Here is a 24,910-nt window from a genome sequence, read left to right as displayed (position 1 = left end):
ACTCAATTTTAAATAGAATTTTTGAAAACTGAAAAAAGGAGACATAACCAATAACATACAGTATCATAGATATTGAGAGCATAAGTAGGTAATTTCTGCCCAACTACGCATAACTGTATAAATAAACATTGCTTTTAAAACAGCTTTCTGAATACACCACCAGTCAGTCAATGATAAAAGAAAAAAGGAAAACAGTCCCACCCTCACTTCACCTATGAACGGTTTACTTATAGTTGTCTCTGTACACCAAGCTGGCATAGAAGAAAGTATCTGAACACCAAAAAAATGTTTCAATCTTTAATATTCTTGTAAATTAATTTTAAAATTAAGTGTTTGATGTAAGTGCTAAACAATATTTCATTAAGTGAGCTGTGACACAAACATACATTTTTAGCTGAGGTCAATCAGTATCCGTGTTACAGGATTCTACCAAGTCCACATATACTCTAAAACAATGTCACGTGAGAGAGGGAAATGTTGAATACAACCACTGTTTGTGTGTGTATTTGCATACTCACATCGGTGTCTGGCCCTTTATCAGCTCCAGGGCATGAGAATGTAACCAGTTCATGGCAACGTTTATGGACCACAAAACAGCACACTGACAGAAAGAGAAAAAGAGAGAGAGATATTTGTTACATTTACAAAATCCCACATACCTGTAAAACACTGGCAAATAAAAATATGAGCAAACAGTTCAAAGCTAGTTTTATAAACAATGCTAACAAACGCTGTTGCTCTTTCTGCTGATTTGTGTGCGTGTGTGTATTCCTTATTGCAGCAGAACTGAGGATGATATCGCTAATAAATTAGTAAATTAATAATGTACAGTGTAAATGAGTGGGCTACACTAACACAAAAGACTCAACACCAGCATAATGTTTTGATGAGAGAAATTATTACATCATATACAACATATTCTGGAAGGTTGTGCTGTATCCATTGTCTAGGGAAAATCATCATAGACATACCATGGATGTACAGGTGCGTCTTGGAAAAGTTCATTTATTTCAGTAATTCAACTCAAATTGTGAAACTTGTGTAATAAATAAATTCAATGCACACAGACTGAAGTAGTTTAAGTCTTTGGTTCTTTTAATTGTGATGATTTGGATCACATTTAACAAAATCCCACCAATTCACACTATCTCAACAAATTAGAATACTTCATAAGAAAAAAACATTTTTAGTGAATTGTTGGCCTTCTGGAAAGTATGTTCATTTACTTTATATGTACTCAATACTTGGTAGGGGCTCCTTTTGCTTTAATTACTGCCTCAATTCAGCGTGGTATGGAGGTGATCAGTCTGTGGAAGCCCAGGTTTCTTCGACAGTGGCTTTTCACTCCATTCCACTTAAATTGTACTTTGTACAAAGTTAGTGTGTATATCTATGTGAAGGCTAACGTGCAATATTAAAAATGGTCACTTTATTTAGATTACTTAATGTGAAATTATAGTCTAGTTTATGTGTTTATCTGTTGTTTTCTAACACCAGCCAGAAGCTTTTAATTTCATTGTATGAAAAATAAAATGACAATAAAGTAATTCATTTACTCAAAATTCATTCTTCAGCTCATCTGCATTTTTTGGTCTCCTGTTTCTTATTTTCCTCTTGACAATACCCCATAGATTCTCTAAGGGGTTCAGGTCTGGCCATACGAGCACACCAACACCATGGTCATTTAACCAACTTTTCCTGCTTTTGGCAGTGTGGGCAGATGCCAAATCCTGCTGGAAAATGAAATCAGCTTTAAAAATCTTTAAAAAGCTGGTCAGCATAAGAAAGCATGAAGTGCTCTAAAATTTTTGGTAAATGGGTGCAGCGACTTTAGTTTTCAAAAAACACAGTGGACCAACACCAGCAGATGAAATTGAACCCCAAATCATCATAAACTGTGGAAATTTAACACTGGACTTCAAGCAACTTGGGCTATGAGCTTCTCCACCCTTCCTCCAGACTGTAGGACCTTGGTTTCCAAATGAAATACAAAACTTGCTCTCATCTAAAAAGAGGACTTTGGACCACTGGGCAACAGTCCATTTCTTCTTCTCCTTAGCCCAGGTAAGACGCCTCTGACGTTGTCTGTGGTTCAGGAGTGGCTTAACAAGAAGAATACGACAACTGTAGCCAAATTCCTTGTGTGCGGTGGCTCTTGATGCCAGGAAAGGACTGCAAACACGTCCTGTGTGAAAGCAAAATTAGCTCGTGCTGCTTCTGCACCGCATACGTAATGCACACGGACTGCATACGGAGTATGTGTGAAACAGGCGTCAGGAAACCAGGTGTTTTGAGTTGATTAGCTGATGACACCATATTCTAATTTGTTGAGATGGTGAATTGGTGGGTTTTTGCTAAATGTGAGCCAAAGCATCACAATTAAAAGAACCAAAGACTTAAACTACTTCAGTCTGTGTGCACTAAATTTAAGTTTCACAATTTAAGTTGAATTACTGAAATAAATGAACTTTTTCATGATATTCTAATTTATTGAGATGCACCTGTATACGGATGAAAAAAAAATATTTACATATATTTTATTTTAACTTCTGTTTTATTTTTTGATGAGCATTATTAACATGTGACATGTACAGCAGCAGGTTTATTTGTATATTATTTTGCTTAAAATAAACCCTTGCGTTAATGCAGATACTCACAAGACAAGCATTTTCTTATTATTTTGTGAGTATTTGACTGTTCAATCGCAGTAAGACAAGAAAGACTCACAAGGTACAGAGCCACTGTGTAAAAAATGCCCTTCATTCACTTATTAGGCTTGAACCTTTAAAATTCACACTGTCCCTGGGTCTACTGAGCAGAAAATTTAACTATTAATATTTTAAGTCCTAATTTCCTGTTTAATGTTTTGTTTAATGACTACAGGGCTATTGAATGTTTGACTTTGATTGGTGGATTAATATTTTAAGGTTTGAAATTATTATTCAGTAAACATACAGCTATAAAGTACAGCTTGACCGCTGTACACTTCCATATCACTTGTTATTTCAAAGCCATTCAAAGACACTGACCAAGCCCACAAATAAGACAAACAACAGGATACAAAATGACAATTTTCAATGTTTTCCTTACTAAACTATTATGTAAATAAAGCCTGTTCTATCTGTTCTGCTCTTTTGTCTCTTTACACACACACACACACACACACACATAAGAAATGTGAAATTACCTAAGAAAGACCTAAGAAATGTCCCCACAAGGTCAAAATCTACTGGTATTACTATCCTTGTGGGGACATTTGGTCCCCACAACGTGATGAATACCAGGTACACACACACACACACACACACACACACACACACACACACACACACACACACACACACACACGCACGCACACACATGCACACACACGCACACACACGCACGCACACACACGCACACACGCACACACACGCACACACACGCACACACACGCACACACACGCACACAGAGTAAGAGAAACTTGTTATCAGTGCTGACCTGTGACTTGTCAATAAAACAGTTTAACGATTGAAACAACATTTCTCAATAGTGAGCTGGTAATGTCACAGTTTTTTTAAGTAGTTAAACTTCCATAGGATCCATATAAGTAGAGACCAAAGGAGGAAATAAAAGCGGCTTAAGGGAAAAATGCCAGCAATTTGGGCAAAAATGGAACCAATATAAAATGATTTTGAGAGTGATCTGATGGTAACCTTTAGCAAAGTGTTCAAAATGCTTCCATTACTGTACAGTCGTGGCCAAAAGTTTTGAGAATGACACAAATATTCGTTTTCACAAAGTTTGCTGCTAAACTGCTTTTAGATCTTTGTTTCAGTTGGTCTGTGATGTACTGAAATATAATTACAAGCACTTCATACGTTTCAAAGGCTTTTATCAACAATTACATGACATTTATGCAAAGAGTCAGCATTTGCAGTGTTGGCCCTTCTTTTTCAGGACCTCTGCAATTCGACTGGGCATGCTCTCAATCAACTTCTTTGCCAAATCCTGACTGATAGCAACCCATTCTTTCATAATCACCCATAATTAGTGGGTTTTTGTTTGTCCACCCGCCTCTTGAGGATTGACCACAAATTCTCAATGGGATTAAGATCTGGGAAGTTTCCAGGTCATGGACCCAAAATTTCAACGTTTTGGTCCCCGAGCCACTTAGTTATCACTTTTGCCTTATGGCACGGTGCTCCATCGTGCTGGAAAATGCATTGTTCTTCACCAAACTGTTGTTGGATTGTTGGAAGAAGTTGCTGTTGGAGGGTGTTTTGGTACCATTCTTTATTCATGGCTGTGTTTTTGGGCAAAATTGTGATTGAGCCCACTCCCTTGGATGAGAAGCAACCCCACACATGAATGGTCTCAGGATGCTTTACTGTTGGCATGACACAGGACTGATGGTAGCGCTCACCTTTTCTTCTGCGGACAAGCCTTTTTCCAGATGCCCCAAACAATCGGAAAGAGGCTTCATCGGAGAATATGACTTTGCCCCAGTCCTCAGCAGTCCATTCGCCATACTTTTTGCAGAAGATCAATCTGTCCCTGATGGTTTTTTTGGAGAGAAGTGGCTTCTTTGCTGCCCTTCTTGACACCAGGCCATCTTCCAAAAGTCTTGGCCTCACTGTGCGTGCAGATGCGCTCACACCTGCCTGCTGCCATTCCTGAGCAAGCTCTGCACTGGTGGCACTCCGATTCCGCAGCTGAATCCTCTTTAGGAGACGATCCTGGCGCTTGCTGGACTTTCTTGGACGCCCTGGAGCCTTCTTAACAAGAATTGAGCCTCTTTCCTTGAAGTTCTTGATGATCCTATAAATTGTTGATTTAGGTGCAATCTTAGTAGCCACAATATCCTTGCCTGTGAAGCCATTTTTATGCAACGCAATGATGGCTGCACGCGTTTCTTTGCAGGTCATCATGGTTAACAATGGAAGAACAATGATTTCAAGCATCACCCTCCTTTTAACATTTCAAGTCTGCCATTCTAACCCAATCAGCCTGACATAATGATCTTCAGCCTTGTGCTCGTCAACATTCTCACCTGAGTTAACAAGACGATTACTGAAATTATCTCAGCAGGTCCTTTAATGACAGCAATGAAATGCAGTGGAAAGTTTTTTTTCGGGATTAAGTTAATTTTCATGGCAAAGAAGGACTATGCAATTCATCTGATCACTCTTCATAACATTCTGGAGTATATGCAAATTGCTATTATAAAAACTTAAGCAGCAACTTTTCCAATTTCCAATATTTATGTAATTCTCAAAACTTTTGGCCACGACTGTACAGCTGGGGGAGGCTGTTTATTCTATCTGTTTCAAGACCGTGATCACTTCATCACTGGTGGTGAATGAAGTAAGTCCATCTAAATAGAAGTTTCTCATCATAAACTGTTTTTCACCTGTGTTGTGCTGTTTTTTACTCCTTGCACAGTTTGGACTTGTTTCAGTCTTTGTCAAAGTGACTGGATAATGCACAGCACTGGAAGCATTCATGTTTGCAACAAATTATTTTTTATTTTTTTATATTTAAGTTAATTTGTTTAACATTTACACCATGTTGACCACTTCATGTGTGGTGAATTTTCTTTAACCAGATAGTTTGTCAAGTTTTAATAAAGAGAATATTATTTGAATCATTTAGGTTACTGACTAGTTAAATGTTAAAAAAAATGTAGGCCTGGGCGATACTGAAAAATATATAGATGTATATAGCAGTAGTTAACAAATGTGTATATATCGAAAGAGCAAATAAATGTGAAAAAGACATTAAAAGGTAAATTTAAGGGGCACATACACATTTGCAAGAAAAAGTCAGATATCTGGCAGCTCAGTGGGTAGCACTGTCACCTCAGTACGGTTTCCCCATAATTCAAAGGTCAAGTAAAATGAGACACTAAAATTGCCTGTAGGCGAGAGTGTGAATGTGTGTATGTCTGTGTTAGCCTCGTGATAGACTGGCCATCTGTCCAGGGTGTTTCCCTGCCTTTGGCCCGAGACGCTGGGTAGGCTCCAGCATCCTACATAGGACAAGTGGTTTAAAGAATGGATGGATGGATGGATGGATGGATGGATAAATGGATGTCAGATATTGGCTCCACACCAAAACAGAGAGGAAAGTATAGGCCCTACAGTTATTGTTACATAAGACTATCTAAAAAATTAAGCATTACAAAATTGCTGTCAGAGAATTAGACATCAATGTCACAGTAACTAAGATGTCTCCTTCTGACATGACCGTTGGCAGTCAAAAAGCTGAGGGAATAATAACACAAATATCCATATTTTAAATCATTGCACATTCACATCAGAACATAAAAATAAATGTTCCCATCCTCATCACGAAAAGCAATAATAAAATAACACTTTAACGCATTTTCTCTTTCCTGTTGTGTGGGCTGCTCTCTGGCTCCGTCTCAGTGGCCCTGAACCACTGTACAAACTGAATCTGCATAGATGTGTCTACGTGCCAAAACGATCAGTGATGAATACAGAAATTAAATAATGAAACCCTTATGCATAAAAATGCTTGTCATATCTTTACAGGTATTACTTCTGAGAGCATTTAACAATCTTTACTTCAAGACCCTTTCAGAATTTTCTTAAAAACTCAACAAACTAGTTTTAGATCAACTACAGCGCAATATTTAACACCACTAGTTTTCACAGTAAATCTGTGATTTTCAGTAGTTTGAGATTTTAATATTTGCCAAACAAAATATATCTGTTTTTCACACACAACCTCATTAACTACTTTTGCAACAAAAACTGTGTAGGAAGTTTCTCAGTTCAATAATTATCAAAAACATGTTAAATTCAGACTTTCCTAGAACTTTCATTATTTATGGCCATGACATAGTTTTTAAAAAAGGTTGTAACTCCTGAAATAAATACCCAGATTTCACATAACTTGAAACTTTTGTACAATGTAATTCTAAGTCATGTAAAAAGTGGTGTCCATCAGACAATAGGTGGCACTATAATTGTGGTGAACATCAAAACATTTTTGTGCCAATTTGTGTGGTAGTGTATATTTTTAGCTAGTTTACACTATAGTTTATGAATTAAATGAATAACATCTCATTACATGAACCCTTTTTCCACGCACAGGTTTGAAACATGAAAGTAAAGAATAAGGGTAAACTTCTAGAGGTAGGGTAAGTGTACCAATTAAGCATTTGTTAATTCCCTGACATGTTTTATTGCATACACATCACACTTGGCAATGCTGAGTTAGCCCCACTTGTGTTTTAGGAACCTTCAGAAATCAACACATTTCGGCAATTTCCAGCCATTTCTTTGTTAAGTACATCTATTGTGATAAATCTATTGTTTTTTGTGTATGAACAAATAGTACTTTATCATTTTATATCATTTTTCTTTAAATGGAAAGATGAGTTTTATTGCCTTGAGCAAAGTCTCAAGGTCAAACCATTAGCCTTACTGAAAGATGGACTGCCGAAGAATTAGGCATCTGAACGGCAAACACTAAATGTTTTGTGATTCATTTTGCATTAATTTACAAACAAATACATCATAAATTGTTTTGCAGAGCAGATTATTTTCATAAATTAACTTAAAGATGGGCAAGATTTCAGAGTGTCTTTAAATAGACTGTAAACAAGAAGCTAGATTATGTTATTTAGGCTAAATGTAAAATGAAAGATGGAAAAATGTGAGGTGAGATGATCTACAGGCTGAGTGTAAAACAAAAGAAGGAAAAATGTAAGGTGAGGTGATCTAAACGTGGTTAGACTAATGTGTCTTTGTACAGTCCTTACAGCTCCTGTGTGGCTGGGGTTAAATGTTATTAGTACAGGTGATAAGCGCTAACAAACATTAGTAAAAGGAATTTTTAAAACACTTTTGTGTCACTGAATAAATATATTAATGTTTTACTTCTTTAAAATCAATATTTTTTTATATATTTTGTGAATAAATCATGATGTGGGCTTATTTGGACACATGCAGGTTTAAATGGTGCCAATGTACCATTTAAGCCCATGCCGGACTTTTGACTTTATTCATAAAATATCTTAATTTTATAGTCTAAAGTGTACATTCACTAATTAATACATTTTTAAATGAGAGAGAAATCTTGCATATTAACAATAGATTTTTCTTTTAAACCATGTCAATATTTATGAAAAACACTTAAACTTAGATTTTGGTGGGCATCTTAATGGGTACACTTACCCTACATGATAGAAAATCATAGCAAATAATAATTTTGTTTCAACAAAAAAAGAAAAGTCAATTTTTGCATTTCTACATCTTCTGAAGGAGGGGGGAAATGATAGTTAACAAATTATTATTGTTATCAATTAGCTCATATATATTCATTTTGTTTTATTATCCTTTGTTAACAACTTGTTAATTACACCTAACTCATCTACAGTATTTAAACCAATAGTAAAGGAGTTAATGGTTTATTAAAAAAAGTAAATTAAGTTCTCACTTTAGAGTAGGCAATTGATATTTTATTAATGGTAATAGTAGTAGTAGTGATGGTAATAATGTAAAAACAAACATTGTATGTTTTTGTGTCTATGTAAATGTAAGTAAATGTACATTATGTTAAATACAAACAAATACTCATGAAATCACATTGTTTAAATACAATTAGGGTTAGAATACAATGAGTAAAAAAAAAACAATGTATAAAAACATTGTCTAAATCTTTACATAAGCTAATTAATAATAATTAAATTAGTAAATTGCAGTGCTAATAAATGAAGAACTAATAATTTGTACACCCTATTATTACATTAACATTGCTGAAACTACAATTTGAATTAACTACAAACTAGTTTCAAATTGTTTAAAAGTACTTTATTACTGTATACTTATTATAAAGTGTTACCACATTGACTGATTATTAGCTGTTCAAATTTTCACCGAAAACTGTTAGGCCCTAACTTCTGTATAATCCATACATATAATCCATATTGGTAACATGAACTTCAAGTATCACAGACAGCACATGGGAAGTGTTTATCGTGTTTGTTTTTGATGTACACAGTTTGTTTTATAAAATTATATGCATCTTTTTGGGCTCAGGAGTTTTTTTTTAGTGTTAGCTCTATTTGAACAAAGCTGGAGGATAATTGAAGAGTAAGTGTATGATTGTTCTTGGATTCACAAAGCCTCCCCTGTGCTCCTGTAACTGCAGTGTAAAGCTGGACTGTGAGCTCTGGCACTCCTCAAATCCGTTCAGCTGTGTAAGCTTAACAGGAGAGATTAACACTCCTGACACCATTTATCAACGCACACTCAATTAACCACTCTCTCTCTCCCACACACACACACACACACACACACACACACACACACACACACACACACACACACACACACACACACACACACACACACACACACACACACACACACACACACACACACACACACACACACACACACACACACAGATGCTCCATTCAAGCAGTGGCAATAGTAGAAACGTTTAAAGGAGGGGCCACAGAGGGGCCAAAATGAGCAAAGAGGAGCCAAATAAAGTAAATGTTAATATGATCCTACGCTTTTTAAATGTGAACAAGACCGAATACTTTCGTAATAATTTAGGTAGAACTGTCACAATCACAATAGTAGGACTGCAGATAGTTTGCATTGTATGTTGTTTGTTGAATATAATGTGCTATTGAGGTTTTTATATAGCATGATTCAGGAGATTATATAGCTCTCAAGGAAAAAAACACCTCAATTTTATACAGAGGACCACAAAGTAAGATTAAATTTTCATAGACTGTAATGTAAATCATACATAAGTTGACACACTAAATCTCTCAATAATATGTCAAAGCAAGATTTATAATAATACATAATTAAATGTTTACTTTTATATGATTAAAGCACTGTATTTGTCATTGTGGGGGGAAAGCATATTATCCAGTACAAATAAACATTCAAAAACTAAGGGGAATCGTTGTATTTTCATTTAATTGTATTTTAAAAGATTCATTAAACTGTAAAACTTTACAATTTCTTTTAATTACCACAGTCTTTAATAGAAATGCTCCGATCAGCATTTTTGGGGCCGATTACCGATCACCAAGATCATGATCTGCCGATCACCGATCACTACCGATCATTACCGATCACAGAATGGCAAGGGAATGGGAATCTTTTATCTATAATCTAGCAGAGCTTGCACCATTTGTAAAAATGAAACTAACTCTAAATTAACTATCTATATTGAAGAAGAAAAAAAAAAACGGTAGAAATAGGCTACAGTCAAGATCTTGAAGAACCACCAAGTTAGGGTTGTAGACGATAGATAATAGTTAGAGATATCTCCAGTTGCTGATGCCTTTGACGATAGCATGACGATTATTATTATTATTCGTCAAAAAGGCGCCTAACTTTAGCGATGCAGTGCAGAGAGTCGGTAGGATGCTTCAGAAACTTGCCGTGGTATAAACACACGCATAGAGTGGCCACGTCGCCGCATGGGTAAGAGATTTATTCATCATACAGTGTAGATAGATAAACTGATTATAACGGGAGTGTTTTTTAAAGTGCACCTCACACTAGACTAGGCTACACTAGTTAGTGATGACGTTCTTTGATAATGTAAATGTTCTTTGCTTGTTATTTGTAGCTGCTTTTTAAGATGATGTAAGGATTGTATTATCCAGCATTGCACAGTCATTAGGATAAAGGTAGTAAAATGTGGTTTAGGCTGAATTAAATACGATATATCAGAATCCGTCTGTATATAGGAAACATAAACATTCACCTCAGTGACATCTATATGCGTTAATTAGAATTACAATGGGATAAAATGGCGCCAAACATACGCACGTGAATTACACGGGCACCGTTTCTCCTCATTCTATATGAACTGAACTACAACATGAACTGATGACTACAAACAGACATACAGTGGTAATATTATTGCAATATGACGGGTATAGAAAGATACATTCATTTACATTCAAGCACGCACATTCACCACTCACTGAAGATAGCAGAGAATGAAACCGAAAGTAAACTTGAACTTCGGCAAAACTACAGTCAGCGCTCTGTACTCGCACAACTTAGTCACATGCCCAATAACAAGACTACCCTTCCAAAACGAATAAGGAATTTAGTACTCATGTTGCCACTGGTAAGCTTTGCTCTGCTGTTGTTTACCTGTGCTCTGTGCATGCACGTGTGAAAAAGTTGCGCAAGTAATTTACGTCAAGTGATCTGCTTTTTTGATCGGTTGCTTCAAGCTATTTTAAGCCAATATCGGCCGATCACGATCAGAACCAAGCATAAGTATCGAGTTGAGTTCTCTTTTATGTTTCGTAAAAAATGCATTAGACCCATTTGAATTTTACAAAGAATGGCTATGGTGGAGGTCAAACATCTCAAAAAGGTTGACAGCTTCAGTGTTATAAACGGCACAGAGGAGGAGAACACTGGAGCCATGCACCAGCATAAATTACAAACTTTTCAAACTACACTTCACCACCATTTTTAAACATTATCACTGTTTTACTGTGGCAAGTAACAGTAACTGGCAATATTATACACAAATGTTAAGGTTTCAGGTTAATTCCTGTAATATGTGTTTATGTGACCAACTAAATGCTCTAACTTCATGTTCCAATCAGACATGTCAACACACAGAAAAAACTGTGCAAATCAAACTACTTTATGGGGACTCTAAAGTGCATCTGTGTGTGTGTGGCAGAAAACCTGTCCTCCTATTGGTATCGTGACAAGCAGATATCCTGCTATAAAGCACATTTGCATAGCCAAACAAAACACCATCCATCCACACACACCATTACCAGTAACTGAACACACACTGCAGAGTAACACCATAAAAATTATCAGTGTCATATCAATGTCATTAATGTCTGCCTTCCTGGAAATTGCAAAATATCAACAAGAAAACCTGAAAAACCTAAATGGGCTTAACAAAATAACTGTCCCTATATGTTAAAGAGATATTTTTTTCTTTATCTGAACATAAAAGAAGATATTTTGAAGAATGTGTATAATAAAACACTTGCTGGTCCCCAATGACTAGCAATGGTTTGGTTTTTCACATTCTTCAAAATATCTTGTTTTATGTTCAGAATCAGATATAGAAAGAAACTCACCCAGGTTTAAAACAACTGGAGGGCGAGTAAATGACAAAACAATTATTTTCGGGTGAACTATCCTTGTATATGTTTCTGCAGTGTATCTCTGGAGACATTGTGTTTCATTTTCTTCCCCACATGGAGGGAAATGACAATAAAAAACACTTGACTTGACTACAATAGCTGCATTGTGCAGCTGGAAAGATAAAGCAGACCAGTCAAACAGTGTCATGCAGTAATTTAGAGTGTAAGTCTGTGTGTTTAAGATTATTTCTGTTTAGAATAAAGCTTTTAATAAAGCCAGTTCAGTAAATCCCACAGGCTAAAAACATACTGCTATCTTTTCCACCTCTCTGTCTTCCTTCTAGAGCTGGTTCACATTTTAGTGCTTTTTCTGGACTATGGTTTGTGTTACTTGTGTCTGCTGGAGTTTGGTTGGAAAGTGTGTTAAAGTCTTACACATTAAGATGCTGTGAACTTTAATTTCTGGCATTATGATTTCACCCAAAAAAGTAAAAAATGCTATGCTTACTGCAGGACACTGACACCGAGAAAATGCAGTGCTGTCAGCAAACAAAGTGTTATTGGAGACACTAACTCATTGTGTGAATTGAAGGGAGTATTGAGAATTGGCATTTCACCATATTTCTGCCAGCCCACCGCTCAAGAAAAAATGAAAAATGTTATTGAGCGAAATCTTGCTATTTAAAATCCTACCGCCAGACAGTGCTGTGTAATGATTTACCACCATATATCCAAGCTTTAAAATATATAGTGTAATTGTAATTGTAATACATGACAAAGCTGTATCAACTAAAAAACATTTTATCACGTAATTACAATTTTTATCCAGTCACAGTGAAAACAAAACAAAACAAAGAAAATGCAATATCCGCCTTAGTGTTGCAAACTAAACACAACATGTGACAGTGCCATTTCCAATGAAGACCATCCTTTGACAAACATTTCTATCACTTGTAAATGTATACAGTATCTGATACACAGCAGACTTCACTTACAACATACTGGGACAACCGTCCTTTTATCAAACACAAATAAAAGCTTCTGAGCAACCTTTTACACAGAAAAAAATCGTATTACACAGAACCATCATTACTTTAGTATTAATATAATAGCATGTATTAAAAAATGGAAATGATGACAACAGTTTTCCATCAAATCATGGTAATCTGTTTAATTTCCTGCAAACACAGCACAAAGCGATTTAGATGTACTGTTCTGATTCTATAATACAGCATCACACATTTAAAATCCACAGCAAGTTATCAAATGATGATTACTGTAACTCAAAATGTTCTCATATGCGGTGTGTTTGAAAATGACTGTGGTTATAATGACAAATAAAGAACTCATTCATCCAAAATGAAGTATTGACTGTTGAGCTCAATTAAAGTAGTGAATGTGTCTTGTAGACAATATTCCAAGTCTTGTGAAGCCATGCAAATACAGAGAAAACCTAAGATTTATTCTCAAGGGGAAACACTCCTGAGAATATAAACCCATTAACTTTAAATTCAGTAAGATCAGCTCCTAACTAGTATGACTTTAAAAGAAGTCTAATAGACTGCTTTTATTGTACTGTTGTCATTTTTGGAGCTTGACAACCTCAGTCTGCATTCAGTATTTTAGAGAAGAGCAGTGTCCACATATTTCAAAATGTATTCTTCCAAAAAAGTGTTCTACAGAAGAAAGAATATCTGACAAGACTGAACAGACTCACACAAACACACACACACCTACATAAAAAACTGTTTTGAAGATAAATAACAGTTTCAATGTCTGTTTACTCATCAAATGTGATACTGAAAATGTTTAAAAACTTTCAAAAGCAAGAAGTTTAACAGGTAACAGAAATCCTATAGAGACCACCTTCTGCAAACAACAGTCACATGCTATACAAAGATCTGTTAAAAAAGTGTCTGTTCTAAATAAACAATTGGTGTCACTGTGATCCATCCCCTACTGTCCTGAAGCTGTATCTTATCATAGGATCGGTACTAGCCACCTCCACCCTGGGGTAAAGTCTTCAGCAGCAATAAAATCTCTCTTAATTCACTGATTGTTGCTTACAGCAACAGCTCTAACTGCAGTACAATTGCTATAATTGTTATTATTTAAGCTGCCATTAGATTAAAAAATAAATATATGCAACAGGCATGAATCAAGTTGATAACCAGTGACAGAAAGTTACAAAACTAATACATAACTCTTTCAATCACATTAATTTAGACAACGGAAGCAGTTAAAAGCTAACTGCCCTTCTACAATAACTGAACATTTCATTCTTCCTGGATTAACAACGAACGACACAGTTTAATCATAAGTTGAATCAATTTGAAAATGTTTCCTCTTTACGAAAGGGACAGGTTTGTTTAAGAAGGATTTTTGGTGATTATCCATGTTTCTCTAAAAAAGAGGGAACAGTGTTTTTTTACCAGTTCTTTATTTTTTTAAAGGATTATTTTTAATTAGAGTCTGCATATTAAAAAACTCAATCCTGGAGGGGCGGTGTTCTGCAGAGTTTAGCTCCAGCTTGCCTCAACACACCTGTCTGGAAGTTTTAAGTATACCTAGCAAGACCTTGATTTACTAGTTCAGGTGTGTTTGATTAGGGTTGGAGCTAAACTTTGCAAGACACCTGCCCTCCAGGACCACGTTTGGTGACCCCTGGTGTAAAGGGACTCAAGAGTCAAGCCAGCTTGATTGAAATATAATGGTGAACTAAGATAATTAGATAATATCTTTTTATTTTGGGCATTTTTTGGCCTTTATTTATATGGAACAACACAAAGAACAGAGGAATCAAAGTGGGAGAGAGAGATAGAGAGAGAGAAGGGGGGTCTGATCACAACTGGGACAGCTGGGACTCAGTGCAAACGCAGTATATCAAAGTACTACGATGAGAATTTCATTTCTTATACTCTTACTGCTTGCTTTGCTTTACTATCAATCCCTCAATACTCTGTACAAGACAGAGTATGTGAGCGGAGTGGAGCGGCAACAATTTCCCCTCCGCGCTCTGTGCATTTAATAACCGCTCCGCTCCAGCTCTGCTCCGGGTTCACAATTTCCCGCTCCCGCTCCACTCCTCGCTCACTGATATCAGAAATAATGTTTGAAATATAACGGTCCTGTTCATAACACAAATTAAAATAAAAAATACTAAAATAAAATAACAGGAGGGTTTGGAACACCTAGTGTGCAAACTTTGTTCCTATCACATGCCAAGCTAATAACATTGTCAGCATTAAAAGAGTATAACTGCTGCTTTATGCCTTGCAAAGATTGTAATGAAAATAAAAATACATTTCCGTCAGTTATTTTACCTGTGGATCGCTGCATTTCTTACAGATTTCTGCTCATTCGAAATCGGATACCATTACATTTGTTTTAATGCATTATTGACAGAGCGATTGCATGTGTTGTACCTGTTTAAATCATGCTTTCGTCTGAAAATATTCAGTGAAGGAACAAACTTATTCCTTGTGAACTATAATTTACCGCTCATGTCTATTGCCGTTGTTATCATAGCCTTCACATTATTTCTGATTTGAGTGATCCATCTCTATCAAGCTAGCTAAGTTTGTTTAACATGTTAATTCCTGCTTAATATGCAGTTATATTACGGACCGTTGGCATGAATTGTACTGATGATGGAGCGGTGGCGGAGCGTTCTTGGAGCGAGTGAAAACCACGACGCTCCGACTTTTCAAAAATACGCTCCTCCCTCCATTCAAATTCACACCGCTCCACTCCGTGCTCCGCTCCGCTCACATACTCTGGCGCAAGAGTGTCACTTAGCTCCCATAAAGATACATACCGTAATCATCAAGTTACGCTTCGCTATTTTCAAACTGTGACTGGCTTAACTGGAGGCCAGCAGTCAGTTGTGTCTGTTTATTTGTGTCACTTCCGACTGCTCAAGCAGGTCCATCTTCATCTTTACAAGGTTTAAAGTGCTACATACTTCAGTATTTGAGTATGACGACAAATTAACTCCAAGTAAAGTCTCCACCTCCACTGTATGGCACTTATACTGCAAGATCTTTTTGTTGACATAAGCAGAGTCTGAGGTGTATCCTCAGCCACACATGCAATTAGGTCAAGCAGGCAAAGGTAAGTCTGAAACTAAACCTTCCTGCTCGGGAGAAGTTGGAAAGACAAGTTCTGAGAAAGTGATGTCACCATCATTCATAAGTATAGTCTCATTTTCAAAAACCTGTCTGGGTTGGGACTGGTAAAGTAGTACTGAAGCAATGTAGATCTTTTGAATTTTAGTGACTGATTGTGCTTTATCATGTGTTAGTGACCACTCTTTGAATGTGTACACATATTAACCAGTTGTCTAGATAGTTAAGGATCCTCAAACCTTTGAAGACTGTCCACTGAGAAGAGCTTCCAAATCTCTTTCTTCAATATTTTCCTCTGTGTCTGGCAGGGTGCTGAAGAGGTTTGCCAAAAGACAAGCTCTGCTTGTAAACTAAAAGTGATATCTTAGACACATGGTTAAAATCACCAATGAGTAAGAGATTTTTAGGCTGGAATGAAAGCTAAGAAATGTGAAAATTGGCTAGGCTTTACATATAGTAAAGAGTCTGTCTGACCAACATAAACAATCATTTCGCACATTCCTGTCAGATTTGGCTTACCTCCTGGTTCACAACCTCTGTTACGTCTGCTGCTTTTTAGGTTATGTTAGGTCACCAGGACTATGGTCACAACATTCATCAAGAGTCCTCTGACCTATAGAGTAGCAAGACTTTCTGTTCCCATAGTAGCCAGAGGGAGGAAGCCTCTCAGTTCTTGTACCTCCTGTGCCTAAAATTGCCTGCAATTTCAAGTAGCTCAAGTAGAGAAGCACAGTATGTAGCAGACTGGTTGAAACACAACATTACGAGTTGTATTACTGCGCTGTCCTATCTCTCTCCCATACATACAGGCTTTGGCTTTTGGAATCCCACATCCAAACCGGAACTGGGAAGCCTAACTTGTCATTTGTTCAGGAGTGTTAGACCGACCAGGGCTTTACACCAAATGATTCTGATAAAGCCCAAGGATACCACTAAGAGTGTTTGTAAAGATATATCAGCATATAGACTGTATAGATAGTAATACTGGTAGCATGTAGAGGAAGATCTTGAAGTCAAACATTTTTCAAGCGAATCGTAGATTGTGATCTTTTATGTCCTCATAACAAAGTTAAAACTACCGCAATGACTGCCTTGTAGATAGCTATGACTGACCAAATTAAACAACATGTCTATATCACACGCCTTCCTGTGTAGTGACGTTTTTGAAAAACAATTCAATGAATCAAATTTTAGTTTCAGTTTCAGTTTTGATAAATGATCTTTGTCCTGCATACCATTACTTTCCTTTCCTTTCCAGTATAAATGAACACTGGAGACAGTGAAATTGTTATTTATTTGTACACAAATTATCCAACCTGATCTCATGACAAAAACGTACATTTGGGAACTTATTTGCAAGACGTACCACCATGAACTGAACTGAATTGGATGATGACATCACTGAATTCATTGATGAACTGCCTTTAACTGAAAATTGATTGTTTACAATACTGCATTATTGACACACTATTGTCCTGTTTAATACTGTAAAGTTGCTTTGACACAACCTGTATTGTTAAAAGCGCTATTTAAATAAAGGTGACTTGACTTGATTTTTAAATTCTGCAAATAGATAAGTCCATAGGCTTGTTCCAGCCTGGATATTTTTGATAGTACATCTCGAAACTGGGAAAATCATGATTCAGATCATGGATGGTGATTTTGTGTTATAAGCAGCTCCTGCAGTTCTTATTTGGACAGTCATGTTTTCCCAAAAGACAACAGTGGTGTTATCACGCAGTAACTGGCTAGTCTACAGCGGATAGATGTCGTAGATATGACAGCCTGCACAGATATTATGTGCCCATAAACTGAGGAGAGGAGGAAAGAGAAGAGAAAAGCAACAAAATAATTATGTGCTGCAGTATCTGACAGAGTATACACAGGGAGTATATTTAGAGTTTTGATGGCTTTTCAAAAAGTCCTTCAAAAAGATTGGGGACTGAATTCGAAAGCTCAGCAGTCACCCTCAGCCCCCATTTTTTTCAGCAGTCATTTGTGTGATTGTACTTCCTTTGTATAGGAAACATATGGGTTATTTACAATTTTAAACATGCATTTTAGCACCAGTCACTGGACATATCACTGCCGTGAAACGTGCAATTAAGTATTTTCAATGAGCCTGGGCAAAGTATACTTTGCTTCAGGCGCATCCAAAATGGTCAAATTAAATTACAAATTCAGTTTTAAAAGAAATTAAAACTCAGGTTTTAATTACTATTTTAAAACAGTGTCCATAAGCTTGTTCCAGCCTGGATATTCTTGACAGTACATCTTGAAGAGAGAAGAGAGAAGCAACAAAATTATGATGTGCTGCAGTATCTAAAAGAGTATACACAGGGAGTATATTTAGCGATTTGTCCTCCAAGAAGATTGATTGGGGACTGAATTTGAAAGCTCAACAGTCACCCTCAGCCCCCATTTTTTCAGCAGTCATTTGTGTGTTTGTACTTCCTTTGTATAGGAAACATATGGGTCATTTACATCAAGTACATCTGATAAGGCATGCTCTGATCCTTCCTTTCCCACCTCTCAGCCAGACCAATTTTCAGTGCGAGGGGCCTGTGCAGTGTGACAGTTGGCCCTCAAGATCAGACTCTCAGATGAGATCATGGACCATAGGGCCATTTGCGATCATCTTAGCTGTCAGATCCTCAACCTCTTGGGCCTGTATTTTGCAGCAAAAGCTTGCTTATGTCAGCTAGGGTGAAGGAGAGGGCTGCTAAGTCATTTGTTCCCAAACAAGCGCCATTGAGTCTCCTAGCATGAGCTTATAAGGTTAAACAGTACATGCAGGTGGTAAGATTTTCTTTAGCCTTGAAGGCATGTTCATGACCAAGACAATAAAGGTATCATGGCCAACCTGAGGAGGCATAACAAACTAATTGCTGCTTTTCTTTGTTAAATGGACTCCTGTATTAGTGGTATCCTTCAACCAGTGTATAATACTGTATGAGGTTTACTCTGAGATATGTAGTTATCCTGTTTTAGCAAGTGTAAATGGGCAATAGTTGTAATAGGAGTGAACAGTACACAGTGAAAACAATCGTCTGGAGCCTGGTGTGTAACACTGTATTAGCAAAGCTCTCAAATCAAATCCCTATTGTGTTTTTTATTTATTTTGTGTGTGTGTGTGCGTGTGGGTGTGTTTGTGTGAGAGATATCAAGCACTTAAAAATGGGGAGTGTCTTAACATTCATGGTGATAAATTTGGAATTCGTAGAATTTGGAATTCCTGAGGAATTTCTTCATTTGGGGTGTTAACAAGAAATGAGAAACAGTTTACAGTACAGAAAATATGCAGATTAGGGCTGTCAGTTTAATGTCTTAATTAGGTGTGATTAATTGTAAAGAAATAATGTGTTAAAATTATTATTGCATTTAACGTACACTACCCCAGCGTGCTCATCAGTACGTCATGCAGCATGCAGTGGCTGACAGACATGATGCAGGACAAGCTGCTTTTTGTAATATCTATTCAATGCTTTTCTTTTATTACACAATAATGACTTTAAAAGTATCTTTTTGGGGGTAATTTCTCAGACCAAATTGATGTATGATTAATTTCTGAATAATTTAATTATTCAGCACATCATGTAATTAATTAGGTTAACATTTTTAATCATTTGACATCGCTAATGCGGATATTAACAAAGGAATTCTGACATGGAGGTTCAGAAATGCAGTGATTCTGTATGGTGGAATGGTATTAGAGCTCTTGCTCTGTGTTCTCAAACCTCATTAAGCATTGCAGGATAAGAACTATTTTTTATAGGCTTATAAAGAATATAAGAAAATTCAGCACAAAATATTAAATGAAGGCGCATTTAAAGTTAGAAAAAAGGTTGGAGGAGAATTAACAACCACCTCTTTTGCTCATATTTACAAAGGGTGCAAATATTGCTGGAGGGCAAAGTAAATAGTTCTGTGGTGTAAATTATTTTTTTTCGAAGTACAAATATTCAAAATATTAGTATTTATATTAGTATTACTAATATTAGAATTAGAAAATGTAAAGGAGTTCACAATGGTGATGATGCTTAACAATACTGTAAGGTTGGGTAAGTGTAAGAATCAAGAACAACCAACGGTGATGCTATAAAAGAACCATTTCTGGTTCCCCAAAGAATCTTTTAGTGAACAGTACTTAAAAGAATCATTTTGAAGAACATTTGAAAAATCTAAATAACATTTTTCCACTATATATAACCTTTTCTGCATTTAAAGGTTTCTATGGATGTTGAACGTTCTTCGTGGAACCATTGATGCCAATAAAGAAGCTTTATTTTTAAGAGTGTGGTTGTTGACTTATCTGTGTAATATAGTTATATAGAGTTTTTTGTTTTGTTTTGTTTTGTTTTTTTGTTTTGTTTTGGGGTTTTTTTTGGTCAGAATGAATGTGTCTGTAAGAATGTGCTAAAGACTACAAACCAGTTTACATTCATAGCTGTACAATTTCCTTTATTTTTCTTGTTAGGAACAAATAACATTAATTAACAGTGATTCACAATGATTAATCATCATTAATCACACCTAACATTATTTTAAATAATTATTAATTATTATGTTATTATGTTAAATAAATCTCAGATTTTGTAAAGCTGAAAGTGTGTCTTTACTCAAATGACAAAAAATTTGCACAAAACTCAGCAAGAAAAAAAAAGTGACTTAGTGGGTCACATCCTGCTCATAAACACTCAGTGGTTTTATTTAGGACAGTCTACCTTTGCCTGACCTCTCCACCATGAATAATTATAGAGGTCGACCTCCTGGGACCTGCCAGCAAAACCACATAATATCTCTAAATAACATTACTACACTGCTACAGCAGTCACTTTGGATAAAAGCACCTGCTAAATGAACAAATGTACATGTAAAATGGAAAGAAGCAAAGGTATGAAGCTGTGAGAAACTGAATAAGAGAGATAGGAACGATTAAAGAAATAAACCTGTAAGATGTACTGTATATGCTGCTGTGAAAGTGCTTTCTACTAAATTTACTTTTGTGAATTTAGAGAGTACAGAATAAATTCAAAGACTAGTTTAGAGTAGTATTGCAGGAGAGTGGAATTGCATTCATCTCAAGGTAAATAAATCAACTCAGCCATGGTAATTTAGGTGACTGCAGAGTGATTGCTTACGTCCTGCATCAACCTCATGGGACACATTTGAGCTGCAGTGCTGTCTGGACAACCAGAGCTGTGATTACTCTTAATAAAGAATGAGTCATAAAACACCACACTCCCCATCATAGCACATTATGGCCCTCAGCTGAAGTGTCAAGAGGAGTAAAATATTCAGGTTCTCTCCTAAAAAATCGTCACCTAAATAAATGAATTCCTACAGAATTCCAATCCACCTTTCAAATTATATATACAGTGGAGTGCATAAACACAATTTGTATAAATACAGCAATCCATACTTAATATTTGAGAGTACTGAATATATGAGAGTGAAGAATTTATAAAATATAAAAGATATTTTTTTATTATTTTATTATCACTCACATATTCGCCACAAAATAATAATTTAACATCAGTCACTCTGTTTACATAGCCACTATTAATGCTGGAAAGCCAAATAATCTGCAGGACCTGAAGGATTTTTTTGAATAACAGGACAAACCGGACCTCGTGCTAAAATATCGCAAAACATATTAACTGTCACTGATCACTGAATAAGATAAGCACCATAATAAGAACCAAGGTGATCCTTTTGAAAAGGATAATTTTGTCTAAATTCCGTTATTATTTTGTCTTGTAGGCTACAATACATAAAAATATCAGTTAGGCCTATGTGAAATGGCTTAAGGAATATTGCAGAGTTCATTAAGAATGATTTATCCAGACACATAACTACACTATTTATTTAATTAATTTATTTTTAATTCATGTGTCCTCGTAATCTGTAATCAAAAACATTAACTTCCCCTCCCCCTTACAATGCAATTTCTTCTGTGATGACGTGTGCACCAGCCTGAAGACTGGTCAATAAGCCCTCCCCTCCAGCAACTCATCACTTACATGAGATTGCAGCATTTGGCGGACAACAATGATCCAATGAATTCCCAAATGGACAAAATCAAGACTCATCTTACTCCTCCGAGAAGCTATTTCACTCAGATTTGCGTTACAATAAAGAAGAAACGACAATTGCCATTTCCGTTTCATGACGACTTTATTATTTATATGAGCATTTATTAGAATAAATGGCAATAAATGAGCAATTATGCAAAGGTAAAACATCATTTCAGTACAGATTAATTTCAACAAAGCTTCATTTCAATATATAAATAAAAATAAACTTGCATTTCAGTAAATGAGTCAGATGTTGACTCACTAACAGCTTCACAACCAAGGTAAAATATGATTTATTTTGCTGTGTTGCTGAAGATTTAGAAGAAGCAGCATAGATTTAACACTGTAGACAGCGGGTAAACCCTGACAACATAGCCAGTTCAGCCCCATGATCAGACACACCTCTGTGAAAAGGCTGCAGTGAGATCAAAAGTGAGGTCCTGCATGCTGAGATTCATTAGTTCATTAGTCTGGAACAGATACCAGACTAATCACCTAATGAATTTACCTAATGAAAATCTCCCCTGAAATGCATAGTTTGATTTTCAGCATGCATTATACTGGCTGGAATGCATAGATCAGTTTCACAATATTTTTTTCAGACTGGTAAGGGAAAATACACTTGGCTTGCTGTCTGTAAAGGAGGGGTTTGGGAAAAGTCCGGGGCAGTGACAATTAGTAAAGGACACATCAGATATTGCCAGATATCATCTTTGATCAAATGTTTCCTGCACTCAGAAATACAATGTAAGATGTGATATGCAGTTTTCAAAAAAAAAAAAAAAAAAATGCTCTAATGAACTGGTCCATAGGTGACTCACACTTGCTCATGAACTTGCTCATAAGTTAGTGGTTTGAATCTAGCTCAATAAGTGAAGATGTGACAACTGACGCCTTTCTCAACTGCAACACATTTCTCATGTCTGAATCCATATAACCTAGAAAATGCGCAAATGTGCACAAGGCATGCTTTCATGATGAAAAAATGTATGCCATGCATACTGTACACAACACATTCATTAGTCTGTTTACTATGCCTATATGTTCATATGACCCTGTTTGAAGGTCCCCTTTAGACATTCTGTTCACTATATGTAAGTAACTTTGCAACTACATATCAACTAATTCTTATTAGTGTATTAGCAGAGTATTAGTTGACTGTTAGAGTTCAAAATCAAATTCAAAAACAAAATGCATTCAGCTAATATTACTAACTAGTCTAGCTGCAGGAAGGCCAGCTTGGCATCTGTATTGCAGCCTTTAATTTTACAAAGCTCTCACCATCAAAGTAAAAGCCAAACCAAGATTTACTCTTGTCAGGCCACTTACATGACAAGCAATTTGCCCTATTTGTGGACTTTTGTACCCGCTCATCAAACAGACATACTCCCAGAAGAGAATGTGGGAAAGAAACCATATTAAAAGTCAGAGTTACATCAGAATTAGTTTGAAACTTATTTATAAAAAAAAAAAAACACACACAATACAGTTGTGTTACTTGCTGTTTCTTTGTAATTACTTGTAAAATTTACTAGTGAAAACTGTAAACCGTGCACATTTTTTCAGCATAGGATGAATCAAATTAGAACAAAAAAAAAAAAAAAAACTATAAAAACCCTAGTTTGTTTAACTGATTTCTACTAGTGTACTAAAAAGTCTATTCATTGTTTTGCCAATGCCCCCTGGTCTTTATTGGTTTATTTGTTTACTTTTCTTGAGCCCTGCAGTTCCCCTAACACTCCACCTTCAACTTCCTGTAACATTCTAGCACCACACTGTTTCAGTATACATTTAGTAATGTTATGCTATGCAGTAGCTTTGTTACAATGGACCTCCTATCTGCTTGCTTTGGCAAAGTAATTCCACCTCACTGAATCTTCTTCACAGTGAAGGGCTAAAGCCCTGACTACACTCACAAAGACTGTCCTGAAAGTCACTATAGCAACCTAAGCTTTTGTCTCCTGATAACAGACCAGATTTATGATTATGAGGTCAGAACAAAAGAAATTTCCATTGTCCATGCCACTGGTTTAAAGACCTCTTTTTCTAATATATGTCTCTTGTAATTTGCTGAGCGCTACAGCAGCTGTCTCTCCGTCATCTGCAAAAACATTAAACAAACTCTGTGCATGCCTGAGGATGCGAGAATCATCATGGGTGCATTTTCCCAAAAAGCACTGTTGGCCAACTTTGGTCACATACCTTAAACTTCCAACATTGGCAAACAGCATCACAAAGCAGTTTGGTTAGAACAGCTCTTGACCTGTGGTTAGAAGCACAGATTCTTGATAGTATGATGTGGACTTCAATAAGTAGTAAAATCTATAGCTGTCTATATCAGTTTTCCTGTGAATATCTTTCATTCCAAAAATCAAAAATATCATTGTACACCAAGTTTTTCAATAGAATGAAAAGATAGTTTTTGAAGAGTGAGCACATGTGAATGTGCTCTAGGAATGTGCTCACACTTGTCATGTTTGGTTTAATTAAAATGAACACTGGTGAGATTGCTCTGTTAGTGCTGTTCTTTTGAGTACGTGTGAACACTGCCATCCAAACCCTGGTGCGCACCAAACAAGATGGGTCTCGG

General features: G+C 36.2%; 1 protein-coding gene across 1 annotated transcript in view; it reads right to left on the bottom strand.

Moving 5' to 3' along the window:
- The window catches only part of prkcaa (protein kinase C, alpha, a), a 110,408-nt gene that overhangs the window by 74,132 nt on the left and 11,366 nt on the right, over positions 1-24,910 (bottom strand). The window contains exon 3 of the mRNA XM_073852673.1: positions 519-601. Coding sequence (XP_073708774.1) covers positions 519-601 — 83 coding nt within the window. The remainder of the gene's footprint in view (positions 1-518; positions 602-24,910) is intronic.

This window comes from Garra rufa, chromosome 12, assembly GCF_049309525.1.
Source record: "Garra rufa chromosome 12, GarRuf1.0, whole genome shotgun sequence".
In the NCBI taxonomy this organism is placed as follows: Eukaryota; Metazoa; Chordata; class Actinopteri; order Cypriniformes; family Cyprinidae; genus Garra; species Garra rufa.
Note: the sequence above shows the minus strand (reverse complement) of the source record. Positions and strands in the feature narration are given on the sequence as shown.